Source organism: Papaver somniferum, chromosome 1 (genome assembly GCF_003573695.1).
Source record: "Papaver somniferum cultivar HN1 chromosome 1, ASM357369v1, whole genome shotgun sequence".
In the NCBI taxonomy this organism is placed as follows: Eukaryota; Viridiplantae; Streptophyta; class Magnoliopsida; order Ranunculales; family Papaveraceae; genus Papaver; species Papaver somniferum.
The window spans coordinates 14805929-14825459 of NC_039358.1; the positions used below are offsets into that span (position 1 = coordinate 14805929).

The 19531-nt window shown below is 36.7% G+C and overlaps 1 protein-coding gene across 1 annotated transcript; it reads left to right on the plus strand.

The window, feature by feature from the left end:
• The first annotated feature begins 910 nt into the window (after positions 1-910).
• Positions 911-1423, plus strand: LOC113351988 (uncharacterized mitochondrial protein AtMg00860-like). The gene has a single exon (XM_026595900.1). The coding sequence runs from the start codon at positions 911-913 to the stop codon at positions 1421-1423; it is 513 nt and encodes a 170-aa protein (XP_026451685.1).
• Positions 1424-19531: the final 18108 nt, after the last annotated feature.

The window sequence follows — 19531 nt, forward strand, 5'->3', positions numbered from 1 at the left end:
GGAGTATGCAAGGGCACAAGTTTGTAGAAGATCTGCGGGTATTACCATTGGGGTCTGTGACATTGTACTTGGAGCAGACTGGCTCAGAATATTAGGTGACGTATTTTTTAACTTTTCTAAGCTCACCATTTCCTTTAAGTACCACAATAAGAAGATTACCCTACATGGATCTACACCAAACACTTCCTTACTGATGATGAGTGGAGAAGCTGTCAAGAAATTTTTATCAAAAACTACTCATGGAATTGTGGGTCACTTATTCTCCATTTCCACCCCAACTACCCCACCAATAACTCCACCAATGCTTCTTCCTATCCTAAATGATTTTAAATACATTTTTCAAGAACTTACTCAATTACCTCAAAAAAGAGAATTGGACCACTCAATTCCTTTATAACCTAATTCTTCTCATGTCAATCAAAGAGCCTACAAATGTCCTTATATCCAAAAAGGAGTAGTTGAACAACTTGTGCAGGACATGCTGAAAACTGACATCATACAACCCAGTCATAGTCCTTTTGCTTCACCAATTTTACTGGTTAAGAAGAAGGATAATTCCTGGATATTTTGTGTGGATTATAGGAAGCTCAACAATATCATCATTAAGGATAAATTTCCAATTCCTATAATTGATGAGTTATTGGATGAATTAAAAGGTGCTATAATCTTCACTAAGATTGAGTTGAGAGCTGGGTACCACCAGATCAGAGTGATTGATGTTGATGTCTTCAAGACAGCATTCAGGACCCATCATGGTCAATATGAGTTTAAGGTCATGCCATTTGGCCTGACCAATGCACCTTCCATATTTCAAGCTCTAATGAATGATATTTTCCAACCAGTTTTGAGAAAAAATTTCTTGGTTTTCTTTGATGACATCCTAGTTTAAAGTCCAAGATTTAAAGCACACATGGAGCATCTCAAGTATGTTTTTTCATTACTCAGACAACATCAGCTCTTTGCTAACTTCTCCCAGTGCTGTTTTGGTCAATATTCCTTGGAGTATTTGGGTCATATTATTACAGCTCAAGGTGTGTCTGCTGATCCTAGTAAGATATCTTGTATGCAACAATGGCCACTTCCTACCACTATTAAAGAACTCAGAGGATTTTTTGTCCTAACTGGTTACTATAGGAAATTTGTTAAAGGTTATGGGGCTATTGCTAAGCCTCTCACTGAGTTACTCAAAAAGAACTCCTTCATTTGGACACCTGCAGCCACACTTGCATTCAATCAACTCAAAGAAGCAATGGTCAATACTCCAATACTAGCTTTACCAGATTTTAAAAATTCATTTGTGGTAGAAAGTGATGCCAGTGATCTATGTGTGAGAGCTGTTTTACTACAGGAAAACAAACCAATTGCTTATTTCAGCAAACCCTTGGGACCAAAAGCACAAGCACTATCTACATATGAGAAATAATTCATGGCTATTGTCTTAGCTGTCCAAAGATGGAGGCAATATTTACAAGGTACTAAATTCATTATAAAAACTGACCATCAAAGCATTCAATACTTTCTTGATCAGAAGATTACTACTGCCTTGCAACAAAAATGGCTTATTAAATTGCTAGGATTTAATTATGAAATCCAATACAAGAAGGGTGTTGACAATGTGGTAGCCGATGCTTTATCCAGAAGACCTGCTGATTCATTAGCTTGTCACTCAATCTCAGTCTCTACTCCAACTTGGGTGCAAGATGTTCTTCTCAGTTATACTCAAGATGCTAAGGCAGATCAGCTCATTTCATAATTATTACTTCAACCTAATTTTATGCCTCATTTTAACTTTCAAGAAGGTATCTTAAGATACAAAGATAGGATTTACATTGGCATTGGGAGTCATATTAGACATAATCTTTTAGAATCCTTGCATGCATCTGTTGTTGGTGGCCATTCTGGTATGCAAGCAACTTATGTCAGAGCAAGGAGACACTTTTATTGGCAAGAGATAAAAAAGGATATTATGCTCTTTGTCTCTCAATGTGACATTTGTCAAAGAAATAAGAGTTATTACACTACTCATGTTGGTCTCCTTCATCCTCTTCCTCTACCTGATTATGCTTGGAAACACATTACCATGGACTTCATTGATGGTTTACCTATCAGTGACAGAAAGAGTGTTGTTTTAGTCATTTTAGACAGATTGACTAAGTATGCTCATTTCATTGCAGCTCAAGTCTTCCTCAATCAGGTATTCAAACTTCATGGATTACCTTCTTCAATTGTATCTGATAGAGATAAGGTATTTACAAGTAATTTCTGGCAAAATTTGTTCAAAGAAATGGCACCAAGTTGAACCTCAGTACAGCATATCATCCACATACTGATGGTCAAACTGAAAGAGTTAATGGTTGTCTAGAGAATTATTTAAGGTGCATCACTGGGCATAAACCAAGCAGCTGGACTAAATGGCTTGCACTTGCTGAATGGTGGTATAATACCAGTTTTCATAGAGGATTAAAAATGTCTCCATTTCAAGCATTATATGGTTATTCTCCTCCTCATCTGGCTTTCCCTTCTACCACTACTACTTCTGTTGCTGTTGTGGAATCTTACTTGAAAGAGAGAGTAAGTATGATGGACTTACTTAAGGAGTCACTTCAAAAGGCTCAAGAGAGGATGAAACTTTACTCAGATACTTCCAGAGTGGAAAGGTCTTTTAAAGCGGGGGATTTAGTGTACCTGAAATTGCAGCCATACAGACAGGCTTATGTATCCCTGGTGCGCAATTTTTAGCTCTCTGCTAAATTTTATGGCCCTTTTCCTGTTCTGCAAAAGTTAGGCATTGTGGCTTATAAATTGGAGCTTCCCTCTCATTCAAGAATTCACCCAGTCTTCCATGTCTCTCAGCTGAAGAAGCACATTGGTACCCAGATTATTCCTTCTCCTACACTACCGGTGGTCGACCTCAATGGAGATATCATTATTCTTTCTGAGAAAGTGCTGCAGACAAGGACTATGCTTATTGGCAACAAAATGATATGACATGTACTGATTCAATGGACTAATTCCTCACCGGAGAATGCCACATGGGAGGCCGTCACCAATATCAAAGCTCATTATCCTAGATTCATCCTTGAGGACAAGGATGCTGCTTAGAGAGAGGCAATCTTGCATTCTCAACAGTGTAATGGCTACTGCCAGGCCTCCCTTAGTTACTTGTGGTGTGCCTTAATAAGATCGAGTTTGTCCATTATATGATAGTCACGTGTCAGTCATCCATTGTTCCGTTGTAGGGTTTCTTGGATTGGTTTTAAAGTTGTAAGAGAAACTTATTTCTCGGACAACATAAATTAAATGAAATAGATATTTGTGGTTGCGCTATTCTTCAGCCATATTTGGCCTGAATCATTGATTTGGGAGGTGTTTTAACACTAATCTATCTAATCTTTCTACTAATCTGTTGTAGCAATACAACAACAACATACTCATGTTTGTAGCAACAAACCACCATACAACAAGTATTTGATAGAATGCCTAAACCACCAAGATTATTTCCACCTAGTTTATTTGACAGTGACTACGAGTATATTTTGGCATCAAATGAAACACCAAACTTTTGATACGAGTTTGAATTTTTGCGGCTGGATATGAATTAAAAGAGAATTTTGATGAGAGTCGCCGAAAAATTATGGAGAACGAGTTCTTACCGGATGAAGAAGTACGTTGAAAACCCGTTGATGTTTATGTATGAACTAAATTCTTAACGAATCTTATCCGTTAATCTAGATACAACACACAACTACACATGTATTGTTTGGACTTAGCAGGTCATTGTTATTAAAGTTTAATTTCTTTTCGTATTTTCCAATTTAGTTAACAGAATAATTGACACGTCATGGTCTAACCGAGTCAACGTTGGTCTTTAGACCAAACGCAAAGGCTGGACAAATGTTAGATCAAATCCATGTTTTGGTCAAAACCTAAGTAGCAAAAACCAAATAACCCATTCAGAAATAAGTCCGTGAACTTGATTACATCGTGAGAGTTATTGGAAGATTCCAAAGATCAATATCCAAGATCAATCAAATCGTATCCAACAATTACAATGGACGTATTTATTTTGATTGATTTACGTACAACCTGTGATATTTCAATTATAAAGATAAAAAATATAATGCGAAAAAAGAAATAAAACAAACACCGTAAATTTTGTTAACTATCAGAGATTGTACGATTAAAGAGGGAGCGGGTATTGGTTCATACCTTGAACTTGAACTCCGATTTTTAAGAACAAGGAACAGGTACTACAATCACCAAAGATGAGCACCAACTTGATTCACGGTCTAAGAACTTGAAACTTTTTCTCCTTATGGTAACTCTCTTTAGGGTTAGAGTTACCACTTTTCTAATGGTAAAACTATAGTGTGATATCGGTGGGAATCACTAACTTTCTGCACACATGCTAGAGATGCTTATATAGAACCCTACCGGACTTGCCACATACAACATGGGCGACCATATTCGGATCCAACCTGAGTATATAACATCTCCCACTCTCCCATAGTTTATGTGGATTATACCAGAAAAAAGAAAAGTAAATATTAGTAAATAGCCCGTACACCCATCGAGGTACCTGCATTTTAGGAGTTCCATAGTAGCAGCTCAATATGAGTCAGTATACATACATCAACCCTTTAAAAAAAAAGTCTGTATCTAGTAGCATCCTAGGTCCATCAAAATCTCATTGGTCTAGACTACTCTGATCCCTCGTAGAGCTAGTTTAACCCTCATGCTAGCTTCTTGTAAATACATTCACACTTGTGTTGCAACTCCCGCAAGGCAAGTCAAGTTATCGACTGTGAATATAAAACATTCATGAGTTTGATGACCTTCCTCTCGCCCTATTGTTATGAAGTTTCAGAATCAACTGCTTTCCGATATATGTACCTTTTAAGCCGGATCATCCATGGCCATAGGACACATACTAAAGTATAAATCATCGAATCTTTACTTAATAACAAAGTCAACAGTCATAAGGTTACCTGTGTATAATCTAATTATCATACAGACTCACATGGTGAGAAAAGCAGGGAACCATTTTCGCACCTCCGTAGTAGTTGGAAGCACGCATAATATGAAAATGCGCTAGAGTGGAGTTTTACTTGTCTACACAAGTATATGTCACAAACTCTTACACTCTACAAATCTTGACGTAGTCACAATTCTTGCGCCTAATCCGAAATTTCTAACTGCTCGCTTTCAACAAGCGCCGTGAAAGATATTTCTCATCTGGCTATCCTTTGAGGTATGATGAACAGTAGGTACATTCATCATCGATCTTCACTATATAAATCTCATCCTGGTATTACCAAGGATATGCATCATCTCATCTTTGCTCGCTCTCCTTAGCGCCAAAAGGTGACTGCTTATGCGAGTAAGCCAGTCCATACTTGGTGACATATCAATCAAGTTTTGAAATAATGCGTTCTCTATGCACCAATGTCAGCGTGTATATCCATGCCCATAAGTAAATAATTAATCACAACAATGATCCATTATCAAATTGTATTGATTATTAATAAATATCCATAAAACATATGCATCTACGATCATCATGTCTTACAAAATAAAAATAAAGAGACATCCATTACCACCTACGTAAACCTAACGCCCCAACATGAGACAAGAAAGCATCTCTTGGTATTGGTTTAGTAAGGGGATCAACTATCATCAATTCTGTAGGCATGTACTCCAAAACTATTTATTTCTTCGCAAGAGAAGCTCTAATAAAGCAACACCTCCTATCAATGTGCTAAGTCTTTCCATGGTACTTTGTGTCTTTTGCATAAGCAATCATTGATGTGCTATCAGTGTGAATTTTTACCCCATCAGTAGAGTGAGTGACAAATTAGAGTCTTGTACTGCGGCTTGACAAGCTACAAATTCAGATTCCATTGAATACATAGCGATAATTGACTGTTTCTTACTACTCCATGTGATGGCCCCTCCATTTAGAAAGAAATCATACCCTGATGTGCATTTTTTCTCTCCCATTTCTCCATTCCAGTTAGCATCACAATGACCATTGAGACGTAGATTTGAACCCTTATAGAATAACATGAGGTCGCTAGTCCCTTTGAGATACCTTGGTATCCTCTTGACTTCTTGCGAGTGCTCAAAACCAGGATTCGACTGGTACCGACTAACTAATTCAATAGCATAGCATATATCAGGCTGAGTACACATCATAGCATACATCAGGCTCTCAATTGTGTTTGAATAGGGTACCCGCGACATCCTGTCTTTCTCTTCAGGGGTATTAGGGCACATCTCAAGGCTTAAGTTCTGACCTTTAGCAACTGGAGTGTCTATGGTCTTGCAATCTTGCATATGAAATCACTCAAGAACCCTTTTAATGTATGTCTCTTATGACATGCCCAAAAGTCTCTTTGAACGATCTCTAAGGATCTTAATCCCGAGTACATCGCTTGCTTCTCCCATTTCCTTCATCTCAAAAGTTAAGGACAACCACTCTTTTGTGGCGATAACAATTTCCATGTTACTTCCAGTTATAAGGATATCATCAAGATATAAGGACAGGATAAGGAAACCTGTATCGGGTCGTTTAACGTACACACAATGGTCTTCCTCTATCATCGTAAACCCATTGGAAACAATGGCTCGATAAAATTTAAAATACCATTGTCTAGATGATTGTTTTAGGCCATAAATAGATTTTTGGAGCTTGCAAACTTTGCACACTTGACCTTTAATCATGAAGCCCTCTGATTTCTCCATGTAAATTTCCTCATCTAGTTCTCCATTGAGAAATACAGTTTTAACATCCATTTGATGAAGTTCCAAATCCATACGTGCGACAATATCTAGCATAAGGCCTATCGAGGCAATTCTCACTACAAGGGAGAAAGTTTCGTCGTAGTCAACACCATCATGTTGGATGTAGCCTTTCGTCACAAGGCGAGCCTTATATCTTTCATCTAAACCATCCGCATTGCGTTTGGCTTTGAAAACCCATTTGTTTCCAATAGCCTTGCACCCTTCTGGGAGGTTAACGTATTTCCACACACCATTTATCCTCATTGATTCTATCTCTTCTTTATGTGCAATAATCCATTTTCCCTTTTGGGAGATGACATAGCATCTTTGAAATTCTTAGGTTCTGCGTCATCATGTGAACAAAAAATGAAAATTTCCCCCTCAATATGAAAACGACAACGAAGGACTTTTCCACGTTCACTTCTCCGAGATTGTGGATCCCGATTTAATGGAGCCAATTCATTATCAGGATGAACACTCCCACTTTCCCTAGGAGAACGAGGAATTTCTTCTCTATTCTTAACTAGACGAATTGGTGCGTCTTCCATTGACTTTTCCACCTGAAACAGGCTTAGATATTCTCCCCCTACCTCGTTCCTTCTAGGAAAATCCAGTTCTAGGAAATCTGCATGCATCACATGACTCAACTCAGTTACACTTCCATCAGGCTACTCACAAATGAACACATGGCCTTTTGAGTGATCAGAATATCTGATAAAGATACACTTTTTCGCTCGAGTGCCCATCTTCCCATACAGATGAGAACTGTTGTGTACATAAGCAGCTGACCCCCATGGTCGCAAATTACCCAATTCAGGTTTTCTGTCCGTCCACAATTCATATGGGGTGGAAGGCACTGACTTTAAAGGCACGCGATTAAGGACATAGGCAGCAGTCAGTAACGCATCTCCCCAAAAATAAATAGGAATATGAGCTTGCGCCATCATTGACCTAACCATGTTTAACAAAGTAAGATTCCTTCTCTCTGCTACACCATTTTGTTTCAGAGTACCAGGAACAAGGATCCCTTTTTCGTCACAGTATCCTTTGAATAGATTAGATAGATACTCTCGGCCACGGTAAGTTCTTAGAGCCTTAATGCTCTTATTTAGTTGATTTTCCACTTCGCATACATAGTGTCTAAAGCAGTCCAATGCTTCTTACTTGAAATAAAACATTCAGAGCGAGGAAGAGGTTCAGAAATTACCTTCTTAGGCTCAGTGCATTCACGAGCAAAGTGTCCTTTCTTATCACAGTTAAAGCATGTCATCTCTGCTTTGTCTTTCTTACCAGCACGCTTGCCTCTTTTGCGCTTAGAAGCGTTGGTGGTGGATGTCCCAGATCTATCATGAGGATTCTTAGCAAAAGAACCATTACCCTTCTTGCGCTTAGACCCATTGGTCTCACACGAAACATATTCAGCAGCGAAAATAGAACTGTCAGTCTTAGCAGCTTCCAAGCGCTCGACATAGAGTTCCACACGACGAGAAATATCCTCAAAAGTGCGGAAATTGTCATTATGTGTCATGTTTTGCTTAATCTGATCCCAAGAGTTAGGTAACGAACGAATAAAAGCTTGTACATGTTGTTTATCTGTCAAGTGATGACCTGCAGCCTCAAGTTCGCTTATCATTCACGACATTGTCCTCAAATATTGCTTTATTGTAACATTCGGCTTGTTTTGACAAGTGTCAAACTTCATGATTAAAGCGCGTAACTTAGCCACAGAGGTAACTCCAAATTTCTGCCTGACTGCCTCTAGCATGTCATGAGGAAACTGGTGGTTCTCAAACTCACCAATGAGATCATTGTGTATTGAGATCGGGATCATACGACGAGCACTGCGAACCTTATTAATCCATTCCTGGTAAGCCTCGAGGTTGCGAATGTGTTGATCCGTCGTACCCTCCTCAGGACGAGGCATTACATGCTCGGTTATTTCCTGCAACCCATCATCATGTAAGAGAAAAACGATCTTTCGGCGCCAGATGTTATAGTTGTCGCCATCAAGTTTTTCTCCCATGTTCAAATCAGCAATGATGTTCTTGGAAGCTATATAGTCTAACATAGCACGCGAAAAATAAAAGGATATTAAACTTATGTCACTATACACATATTCAAAAAATAACTTTGCAACATTAATCTAAATAAGTAGCAAAACAACATTACAAGTCACAAGATCGAAAAATTGTTAAACTCCTAATCATCTCTCGCGCCACAAGTAATATTTTCTATATCTATTTAATATATGTGCAAGTTAATGGTTTTTGGGAATTAAAAAAACTCCACCAAACAACCTCTCACCCAATTGTTTTAACATGTTATTCAATCAAGATAATAATACAATCAAACATATTATCAAACCAAGATGATTATCTAATCAATCAACATGTTATCTAGACATATAATTCAGTAAGATATGAATTCAATCCAGCACCATACATGTTGTATATTAAAGAAATTATACAATCACAACATAGAACCATTCACATGTTATCATGGATAAAGCGATTAACCATATAATTTCAAAGAAACTTTATCATGTGAATCTAATTAGGTTCTGAAAATAGTTTTATTGAATTCGGAGCATCGACAAACCTTAAGGTACCAAAATTGGAGTTGATCCGACAATCACAAATAGAGAACAAATGAGAACAAATAACCAGGTCCGGACCGCGGTCTGGACCGCGAGCTGACCCACCAGTCCGAACCGCAAGTTGAATCGCCGATCCTGGACCAAGTTGATTCTCCGATTTTGGAATGTGTTACTCGCCTATTTAAGACTGTGTTGACTCGCTAATTTAACTCGGTTACTGTTCATCGTCTTCTCCAAGTTTCAGCAGCGTACAGACGCGCATGACCAACTTTGGGAGACGATATTTTACTCATACAAGCTCCGATTCGAGCAAATAATATGTCAAATGAAAGGTCTCAGAGAGAAATATCTATTTACATTAATGTTAATTAGCATGGATCGATATATATACATCAAAACAATCATCAAACCACTACTCACAAACATGATATAAAACTAGGGTTTTGCTATATCTCTCAAACCACACGTTCAAACGATACAAAACTTTCCATGATATCATCTTAATTGATAATGAACATACCCATTTAAATATTTCAAAACAAAACACCCTTACCAAGATTCGAAATATTTATACATCCATTAATGGTTTTTAACCCGAAAAACAAGAACCCTAATCATGATACTATTATGTTATCAGCAACTTTCAAGCACACAAAACATGTTATTTCAAGCACGAAAAGACATCAAACTAATAGCTCACGATACCAATATCAAATATTATACGATTAAATCGGAAGTGGGTATCGGTTCATATCTTGAACTTGAACTTTGATTTTTAAGAACAAGGAACAACAGCAGCAGTAGCAGCAACGTTTCAACACGACGATCAGCAGGTACTACAATCACCAAAGATGAGCACCAACTTGATTCACATGCTAAGAACTTGAAACCTTTTCTCCTTATGGTAACTCTCTTTAGGGTTAGAGTTACCACTTTTCTAATGGTAAAACTATGGTGTGATATCGGTGGGAATCACTAACTTTCTATACACATGCTAGAGATGCTTATATAGGTTCCAAACCCTAAAGGAACATGGAACCTTACTGGACTTGCCACGTACAATATGGGCGACCATATTCAGATCCAACCCGAATATCTAACATTAACGATGAAACCGCAAATGCAGAAAACCCCAGGACCTTGTCCAGATTTGAACACCAAACTGTATTAAGTCGTTACAGACTCTGATCTACTATCAAAACTTCTGATTGGAATGTAGTTGAGACCGAATGTACCATCATAACAATTCAGTTACATTCGCACTCTTTACGCCTCTTGAATCTCGCAAGAATCTGCGCAATTGGTTCTCTTAGTTGACGTCCTTTACAGCCTAAGAGTTTCTTAAACTTAATTGAATACTTTAAACCAATATACCACCCACAGATAATCCTGTATGTGATTTCCGTTTTTTATCAAATATCATGGTGGGATAGGAAATCGATTGCAATAGACAAAGTCTAGCAAACCTAAAAATCCGGTACTTACGACTCCCTAAGAGCAGCCTAGATTTTTATTCACCTCACAAGTAATTCCTACTTCGATTTTAACAAAAAATAGTTATAGAGGAATGTATATGTGGAATCACAAAGTCTGAGACGAAGAACTTTGTGATTTTTATCTATCTCTCTTGTTGGAGTTAAAGGTGAAAAGTGGGGGTACCAAAATACACTACCAACTTTTTCTTAGGAAACCTGTATGGACTAAAATCGAATAGAATTCCGAGAGTTCAACTTAATGAATCTCAATCAACAAATTATATGAAGAGATTATATCTCTTTCTCTCACAATCAGAAAGCTTACAGAACTAACTCCGTGAACCTGATTATGTGTGAGAGTACTTGGACGATTCCAAAGATCAATATCCAAGAATCAATTAAGTCGTACCCAACAAACAAGGATGGATATATCTACTTTGATTGATTAACGTACAACCTGTGATATTATAATTATGAAGATAAACAATATAATGCGGAAAGAGAAATACCACAGATACCGAAATTTTTCTAACGAGGAAACCAAAAATGCAGAAAAACTCATGGGACCTAGTCCAGACTTGAACACCAAACTGTATTAAACCGCTACAGACACTAGAATATTATCAGAACTTCGAACTGAAATGTAATTGTGACCGAATTAAATCGTCACAACAATTCAGTTACATTCGCGCTCCTTACACATCTTGAATCCCATCAGGACTCTGGGCAAATAATTCCCTTAGCTAACGTCCTTTATAGCCTAAGAGTTGCTTCAACTCGATTGAATACTTTAAACCAATCTGCCTCCCACAGATAAGCCTATTTGTGATTTTCGTTCTGATCAAAGATCAAGGTGGGGGTAGGAAATCGATTGCAATAGACAAATTCTATCAAACCTCAAAATTCGGTCTTATGATTCCCGAAGAGCATCCTAGATTATTATTCACCTCACAAGTCGAAACTTGTGGAATCACAAAGTCTGAGACGGAGATACTTTGTGATTTCTATCTATCTTGTTTGAGTAAACAACTCAACAATCAAAATAAGATCACGATACTTGAACTATCAAGATAAAGATAGTTGGATCTGGCTTCACGAATCCCTAGGTGAAGTATTTTTAGTCGTTAAACCCTATAAGGGTTTGAATGAGAGGGCGAATCTAGTTTTACAACTAGGACACACAAGAATAGTGTCATGGATTCAAAGATCATAGTTGTTAAAGGTTCTCATTTTATAGACTTTTAAAATCAAGGTTGCTTTAGGTGTAAGCTAAGATAGCTTTGGAACCCAGCAATCAATAATCAGCGTTAGATGAAAAAATTGACTTGATATTAACATAGCAGAATAAGCACTCTGGTTAGGATGGACCGTTACTGAACCGTGTACAATGACATGTTCATGTAGGTTAGACGATACTGTCCAATTAAACTCTATGCTTAACCATTTTCATGTAACACTTTAAAATTTTCATGAATCACAATATGATCAAAAAATGTCTATATAGTTTTTTTAGAGAGTTGATTAAATATCGATTATCTCATAAAAATAATTTTGATGCATCTGAAAATATTCGACAGGGTAAGTACGTGTACTTTACCTGTTCGTGGATGTCTTTGTCATGGTACGTGTACCGATTATAGATACCCTTAAGATAAAAATAAGGTCAGGAACTCACATATAGTTTATAGTTTGCATACCGTGTATGCTTACCATTTTCGGTAGTAAAAACACCAGATATTTTCTGGTTTTCGTACTGCGTATGCGTACCGTTCCTGGTTCACGAGTCACATATTTTTTGTGGTATGGATACCGGGTATGCGTACCACAAAGTTGCTGATAAACTATAGCTACACCGATTCGTGTACTGGGTACATGTACTGCGGCTCCGAACTTACAACAGTTCTCCCAGTATGTGAACTGGTATGCATACTGTCCTTTATCCAGATTAATAATAGTTCTATATCTCTCTAATAATCAATTCGAAACATACCCGAATAACATCAATGACACGTATCACTGTTCTAGGATATTTTTAAATGATTAAAACTTGAATCATAATATAATTCATGAACAATATATTGTTCTAACCAAATTCATCAAGTATGAACAAATATTTTTAAGCATAAATAGTCATATTTCGAGAGCAATATTCAAGATGAAGTTGACTCGAAATTTCTAATATGCATGTGATGTCTAATTTAGTCATGCGACAATGTCTCATAGATTGAAAGGTGAAAACTTTGATAAATAAGTGGTTTAGTCTTCACTTACCTTTTGATGTTGAAGTTCTCCAAAGCTACTGTTGATGTTCGCCTTCAAACGGTAGAACGCAGTGATATGCGATTCCTAACTACACACTTTTATCCTAACCTGGGAACTGACCAAATGTAGACTAGAAATCAAGATATAGTTTTGACAACTAAATTTGACGACAAGCAAGAGATAGCAACACTTGTGAGTTATACCGAGCAATGCTCTAACAATCTCCCCCGTTGTCAATTTCATTGCCAAAACTATCAATACATATGGATTAAAAAATAAAGCTTCAAAACTCCAGAATCCATCATGCTTGATTTCCTTGGTTCTTCAAATGCTTGAATTCTTCGTTACTTCAAGTTGCAATGATTCTGAACATGTTCAACTCAACATTGTTGTTGTTAAAGATCCGTATCAATAATAACTTTGGGAACAGATATTCTCAATCATCGTTATACAGAAACATATTATTATTATCTTCTCTAAAGTTCAATTGTATCACAATACGAAGTAATACTACAGTGATATGTTTCTCCCCGTTAATTTATGCTTATATATTTTTCATAATAGGTGAAACCTATAAATATTGAATTACTCCCCCCCTTACATAATTTTCCGTAAACCATATTTATGTAGTGCAAAACTACTAATTAATTCTCCCCCTTTTTGTCAATAAAAATTGGCAAAGGTACGAAAATTATGGGATCGTAATGAATTCAATCAAAACATATTTCAAGACCTTATAAGATTGTATATCAACTTTAATTTAGATGATATCACAAAGTAAAAAATACTTAGCGCTCATCTAGGAGATTTAAGATACAAGCATCCCCTGTAAATTCCACATCCACTCTCCCCACAAAGATATAGCAACTAAGTACAAGTTCATTTAAGAACTATCCCCTATTTGATGTCATTCCCAAGAGAACAACATGAGTGACCTTACTTTAATGAAAAATAAGGATTTTGTTGGATATTAACAAATCACCAAATTTGTTGGAACCCCTTCGATTACCTATGTTATGCTAATGAAGAAGAAATATGTTGCTCTGGATATTACCAAAATTTTCTCTATTCCATTTTGATACATACCTTCTAGTGACTATAAGACGTCTTGATAATTCAAAAGCATGAGACCCATTTAATTGGATGACCCAAACTATAACAATTTCTGATTTAAGAGTCCGACATAATTGGAAAATAAAGAATATTGTTTCCTGCGAAGAAGAAGAATCCAACATAATTGGAAAATAAAGAATATCGTTTCCTGCGAAGAAGAAGAATCCAACATAATTGGACAATGGTCAGAACCCAATTGTAGCAAACGGAGAAGTTTAGAATCTGGGAAATGAATAATCAATTCTTTATTTATGATAGCTCTATCAAGTCTTGATCGTCTAACACTAGTACTATGAAACATTATAGTAAAAATCGCTCTCCAAGTACGATTACTCAGTCGCTATATGAACGATGCGATTTCCGATTTCAAGATATTTCCGTTTTTTAGTGATTTGGCGGTAGATTTTGCCAATTTGGACCGATTTTTGAGCAAAACGAGTTGGAGATTTTCTTGAGTTGGCCTTGCATGCACTAAGATCAGAAGAGATTTTTTTTTTGTAACCTCTCATATGTGAGTTATCAAATGTAAAAAACCTTTAAAAACATGATAAATATTTTCAATATAACAATGTTACACACTTAATTACATGATAGTGTTAAAATATTAATTTCAGTTAGATACAAGTCATGAATCATGAGTAGAAATATGTAAGTCTATAAAAAATAGGTTTTGAGTATTAGGCCGAGTTTTGACGATTTCCAAGTCCGAACTCATTGCTCCTCGATCCAAGCCCCCCAACCGGGTAGGACCGAGGAGGGATTTCTACCACTTCGCCATGAACATTACTTGACCATGTAAAAGATCTGCTAGCATATCCAATATCTTCTAAACCGGCTTCATAGATAAGTTTGATATAAGGAGAATCTCTTGAAGAAGAATTATACGAATTTGAAATATAAGAAATACTAGAGGCATTGGAGATACTAGAGATGGATATCATGTTCTCGTTGCTGAAGACAAGATTTAGATCACCAATAATTACCCACGTTTGTTGTATCTTGTGGCTTAACTCCTCAATACAGGTTCATTGATTCTACTTATTATTTAGATATGGTGAGCCATACATACATGTAAGCAACCATTCTGGTTTTGATGGATCATCCTGCACCATACAATTAATAATCCAAGAATCTGCATTTCAATTTTAAAATGAAAGACATCTTTCCATAAAAATATTAATCCTCCGGCCAAACCTCTAGATAGGACTAATTTATTGTTTGGAAATCTATTGGGTCTAATAAATTTTTCATTTTATCCTCTCATATTTTAGTTTCTGAAAGGAATATAACATCCGGCCATATCTATGTAACATGTCTTTTAGATGGTCTCCAGTGATTTTGTTTGCAAAACCTTGACAGTTCCAAGCTAGGACTCTCATGGTTATAGAAAAGTAGGAAGTGCTAAAAAAATGTTAGACAATGATAATATTGAGACACAAGCAAATAAGTATCTACTGAAGGTAAAGCAAAAGTATAATAACAATGAAAATAGAGAAAATTGATTACCGTTATTACATGGATCCCTTGATTTTGCATGACATTCCTCTTTGTGTTAGCATCATTAACCTCAATAGCATTCATTTCAACTCCATCCATGAAGTCAGCATGAGTACTGTTAAGGGCATCGTTGTTTGAAATATCTCCATGAGCACCTAAAATTGGACGTTGGATATATGGATTAGACCCATTGGTAGGCTAAGGTTTGTTTCTAGCTCTCTTAATAGTTCTAGCTTCTTATGCGTCACTCACTAACTCAATATATTTATCTATGTGGATGTAGTCACTATCTTGATCTACTTCTTCTTCTTCAACACCTTTTTCAGCAATCTTGTTCTTAGCATTGCAATATTCTTGTTATTCCTCAAGAGTCATTTCTCTAACGTAATATTTTCATTATTTCTTCACAAACTTCATCATCATGATCAACTATATATCATTGGTTGCAGAAGATATGAGGCTGCTTAGCCCAATGGTATCTGATCCATACTCGTTCACCCGAATTTGTATTTCATCATTCTCCTCTCATTAAAGGCTTTTTAAGATTCATTTCAATACGAGCGGTGATCATATTTCCATATCGTGGCCTGCAATTTTTAGGATCCGTGAATATCTTGCCTCCCAAGTCTTCAATAGCTTCATTCACTACTACCTCCTGATGATGTTCTAGCAGTAACCCCTTAAACTGAACATTCCAAGCTTGTTTTGTAAAAACCTAATCCTTGTAAGATTTCCCTGTGGAGTGTTCTTGAAGAGCTAGTAAACTTCTTTGAACATTCCAAGGAGATTTTTGCAAAACAAATTTCCGAAAACTGAATTTGAATACAAAAATGTATTTCCGCATGACTCTTACCTCCTCTTTCCTATAATATTTCCAAAGAAGGTCCAGCTCATCCTTAATTGTCGATGTTTCAATTTCATCATCAGTAGTTATTAGTTTGTTGATCAAGTTGTTTGACCAAAGATCTGCAACTTCACTTAAGTTCCTCGCAGAACCAATAACTCCCCTACCCTTGCTGATTGTTGCGATCCTCATCCTTTAAGTGATATCATAGAGATCGTTGTTGTTGTCGGAATCAATTATTTCACTAGGGGAAGAGCTTTTCCTAGGGTTTGAGGTTTATTTTGTTCTATAAAGATTACAATGGTTATCTTCTTTTTTTTTTAGGAATGAATCTAGGGAAGATAATTCGTATATATTTTGTTCCCTAAATAACAGTAAAAAAAAATTTCGGTTAGATATCAGGTGCATGTGGTCCGTAAAAAAATGATGACTCCAATGATCACAGGTAGTTTCGAGCGGAGAATTGGGTCTTTAAACTTTTTGAATTTGGATTGGAAGTTGAATCATAAAGACACATTATGAGGATCATAAAATGAGCTCAGAAGCCAATAACCTTTATCTGAAGAGCATTTACCATTTTTTTTTGTCAAGTCAACTAGTCAAGTCTATTTTTTTGTAAAGTGAACTAACCGGAGGTCTTTTCATTTCAGTATTTGGTTATCAATGAGTCAATGCTTCATTCAATCCTTCCTCTCATCCAGATTTAAGTGAAACTGGCGTAGTTTCATAACTATGCGGAAAAACCAAAATTGGATTCTCATATAATGGATTGAGATTTAACTTTCTCAGTTCCAACCAATTGCTAGTTGTGTGCATTGCATTTTAACAGACTAGTGTGGAAAACTATAATAACTATTTGATTAACAAATGCCTTCATTAGAATCTGTTGTTTTTAAAAAAACAAAAATTGATACAACAAGCAGGGTTAAGGAGACCCTAACCAAACAGGAAAGAAAAACAAAGAAACAAAGAAAACAAAACTAATCCTAATGTCTAATAAAAACTTTCCCTGCTTAATCAGCTACAAGGATTTTTTTGAAATCTAAATAAACTCAGCTTCAGAATTCACATAACTGGAGCTGGGATATAAGCCAGCAAGATGATAAACAACCCTGTTTCTTTCCTTATAACAGTGACTTATCTTAACAGAAGACAGTTTGCCAAATAACACCTTGACCCTTCTCCATATCTGAATAGTGTCCTAGGGAGGCTTGGGATCAGGATTTTGCAGAAGCAGAAAGTAGACATAGAGTCTATGCAAAGATGTATACACTGAGCTTCAATATTAAGAGCAATTTTTAAGACAAGCTCAACCCGTTGCATCTCATGAGCATTGACTGAAATAGGATAACTACCACCTGTAGCAACAATCAACTGATCTCCTAGAGAGTCTCTAATAATGGCCCCAAATCCAGCACCAGCATCAGATTTTGTACCATTGGTATTTATCATAACATCATAACCAGTTGGAGCAAGCCAGGTGTTGATGGTGGTTTTTAGCTTAGGGTTAAAATCGTAAAACCTTAGTCAGACAGTGACGTCACACTTGAGTAATAATGTCGCCACTAGCACATTTATTGAACCATTCAACATGTCTGCATAAAATTATCGGGGTACCTTTTTTATGCCATGCTCCACGGCAGAGCCCTCAGTACTGACTGCATCATCTCTACACATGCCAGCTGCGCATGCTAGTCAAATGTGCTAATCACGCGTGCCACATATTTTAAACTAGGTTTTCGACACGCTAAACCCTAATAGTAGAGCTGGAAAACGGGCGGGCCGGGGCTGGCTTTTTACGGGTTACACGGGTTCGGGTTAACACGGGCCAAAACCTGCGGGTCGATATTCTTCACGGGTGGTCATTTCTTCAACCCGCGCCCGTAACGGGTAAAGCTTGCGGGTTCACGGGTTACCCGGCTTGTTTAGTTAAAATCAAAATTAAAGCTCAATTTTAATTAAAAATAAAATGAGTACAGATTACATCTTTTTGCAATTGCAACATCTAATACAGTAAACCTAGTTTACTCCAGAAGCGAAATCAAAGCTTAATTTTAAAGGAAGACAACAATGGGGCTTTCTAATCATTCATGTAATCCCCAGCTTCAACAGCATTCCACTTTCATTTCATTCATAGATCCAAGACCAACTCTTTCTTCCCTGTTTTTTCTTTCTACAATACAATCACAATCTCTTCCAATTCCTCCCTTCAATTCACCAAAAAAAAAAAAAAAATCGCCAAAATTGAACAGAAATAGACAGTGATTTGCAAAAATTGAAACCTTGAGCAACTTACTCTTTAGCACCCTTTTTATCTGACAACAAAAAACACAACAAAAATCAAAACCTAGAAAAAAAATTCAATTTGAAACTAAAATTGAAAAAGAGGGGTCAAAATTAGGGCATACCCTTTTAACGTTCTCTTCTTTTATCTTCTCAAATCTCAATTAACTGCAACAACACATTAAATCAAATGAATCAGATCAAATCCTCGAAAACTAATCAAACCCCTAAACAATAATCAAACCAAATCCCCAAATCAAACTACCGATCTAACAGGATTACGGGAACTTCTTCTTCTTCAACTTCTGGCTCTTCATTCTTAACTTTTATAGTAGCTCTCTTTGTGTTCTTCACTGCATGTTTCCTCTTCTTCACCTTCTTCTCAATTTATGGATTATTTTCTGGTTTTAAGTAACCAAATACCACCAGCAACAACCCATCTCAACTTCGATTACAGTCACTAGATTTATATCCAGTGAATCATTGAATCATTCGCATCTTTTCTTCAGCAACACACGAGAAAGGATAAAAGAAATATTCTCTTCTTATCAATTAATTCGACCAACAAGAAAAGAAACATAGCAACAGCATCTGATACTTAATAAACAGCCGGAGAAATGATGGAGGTGGAGGTGGTGAGGAGGCGCAGCCGCAGAAGAAGATAATATGGGGAGAAGA

What these genes read in the sequence shown, in the direction of transcription:
- LOC113351988 (XM_026595900.1), top strand. Translation starts at nt 911, where the DNA reads ATGGAGCATCTCAAGTATGTTTTTTCATTACTCAGACAACATCAGCTC.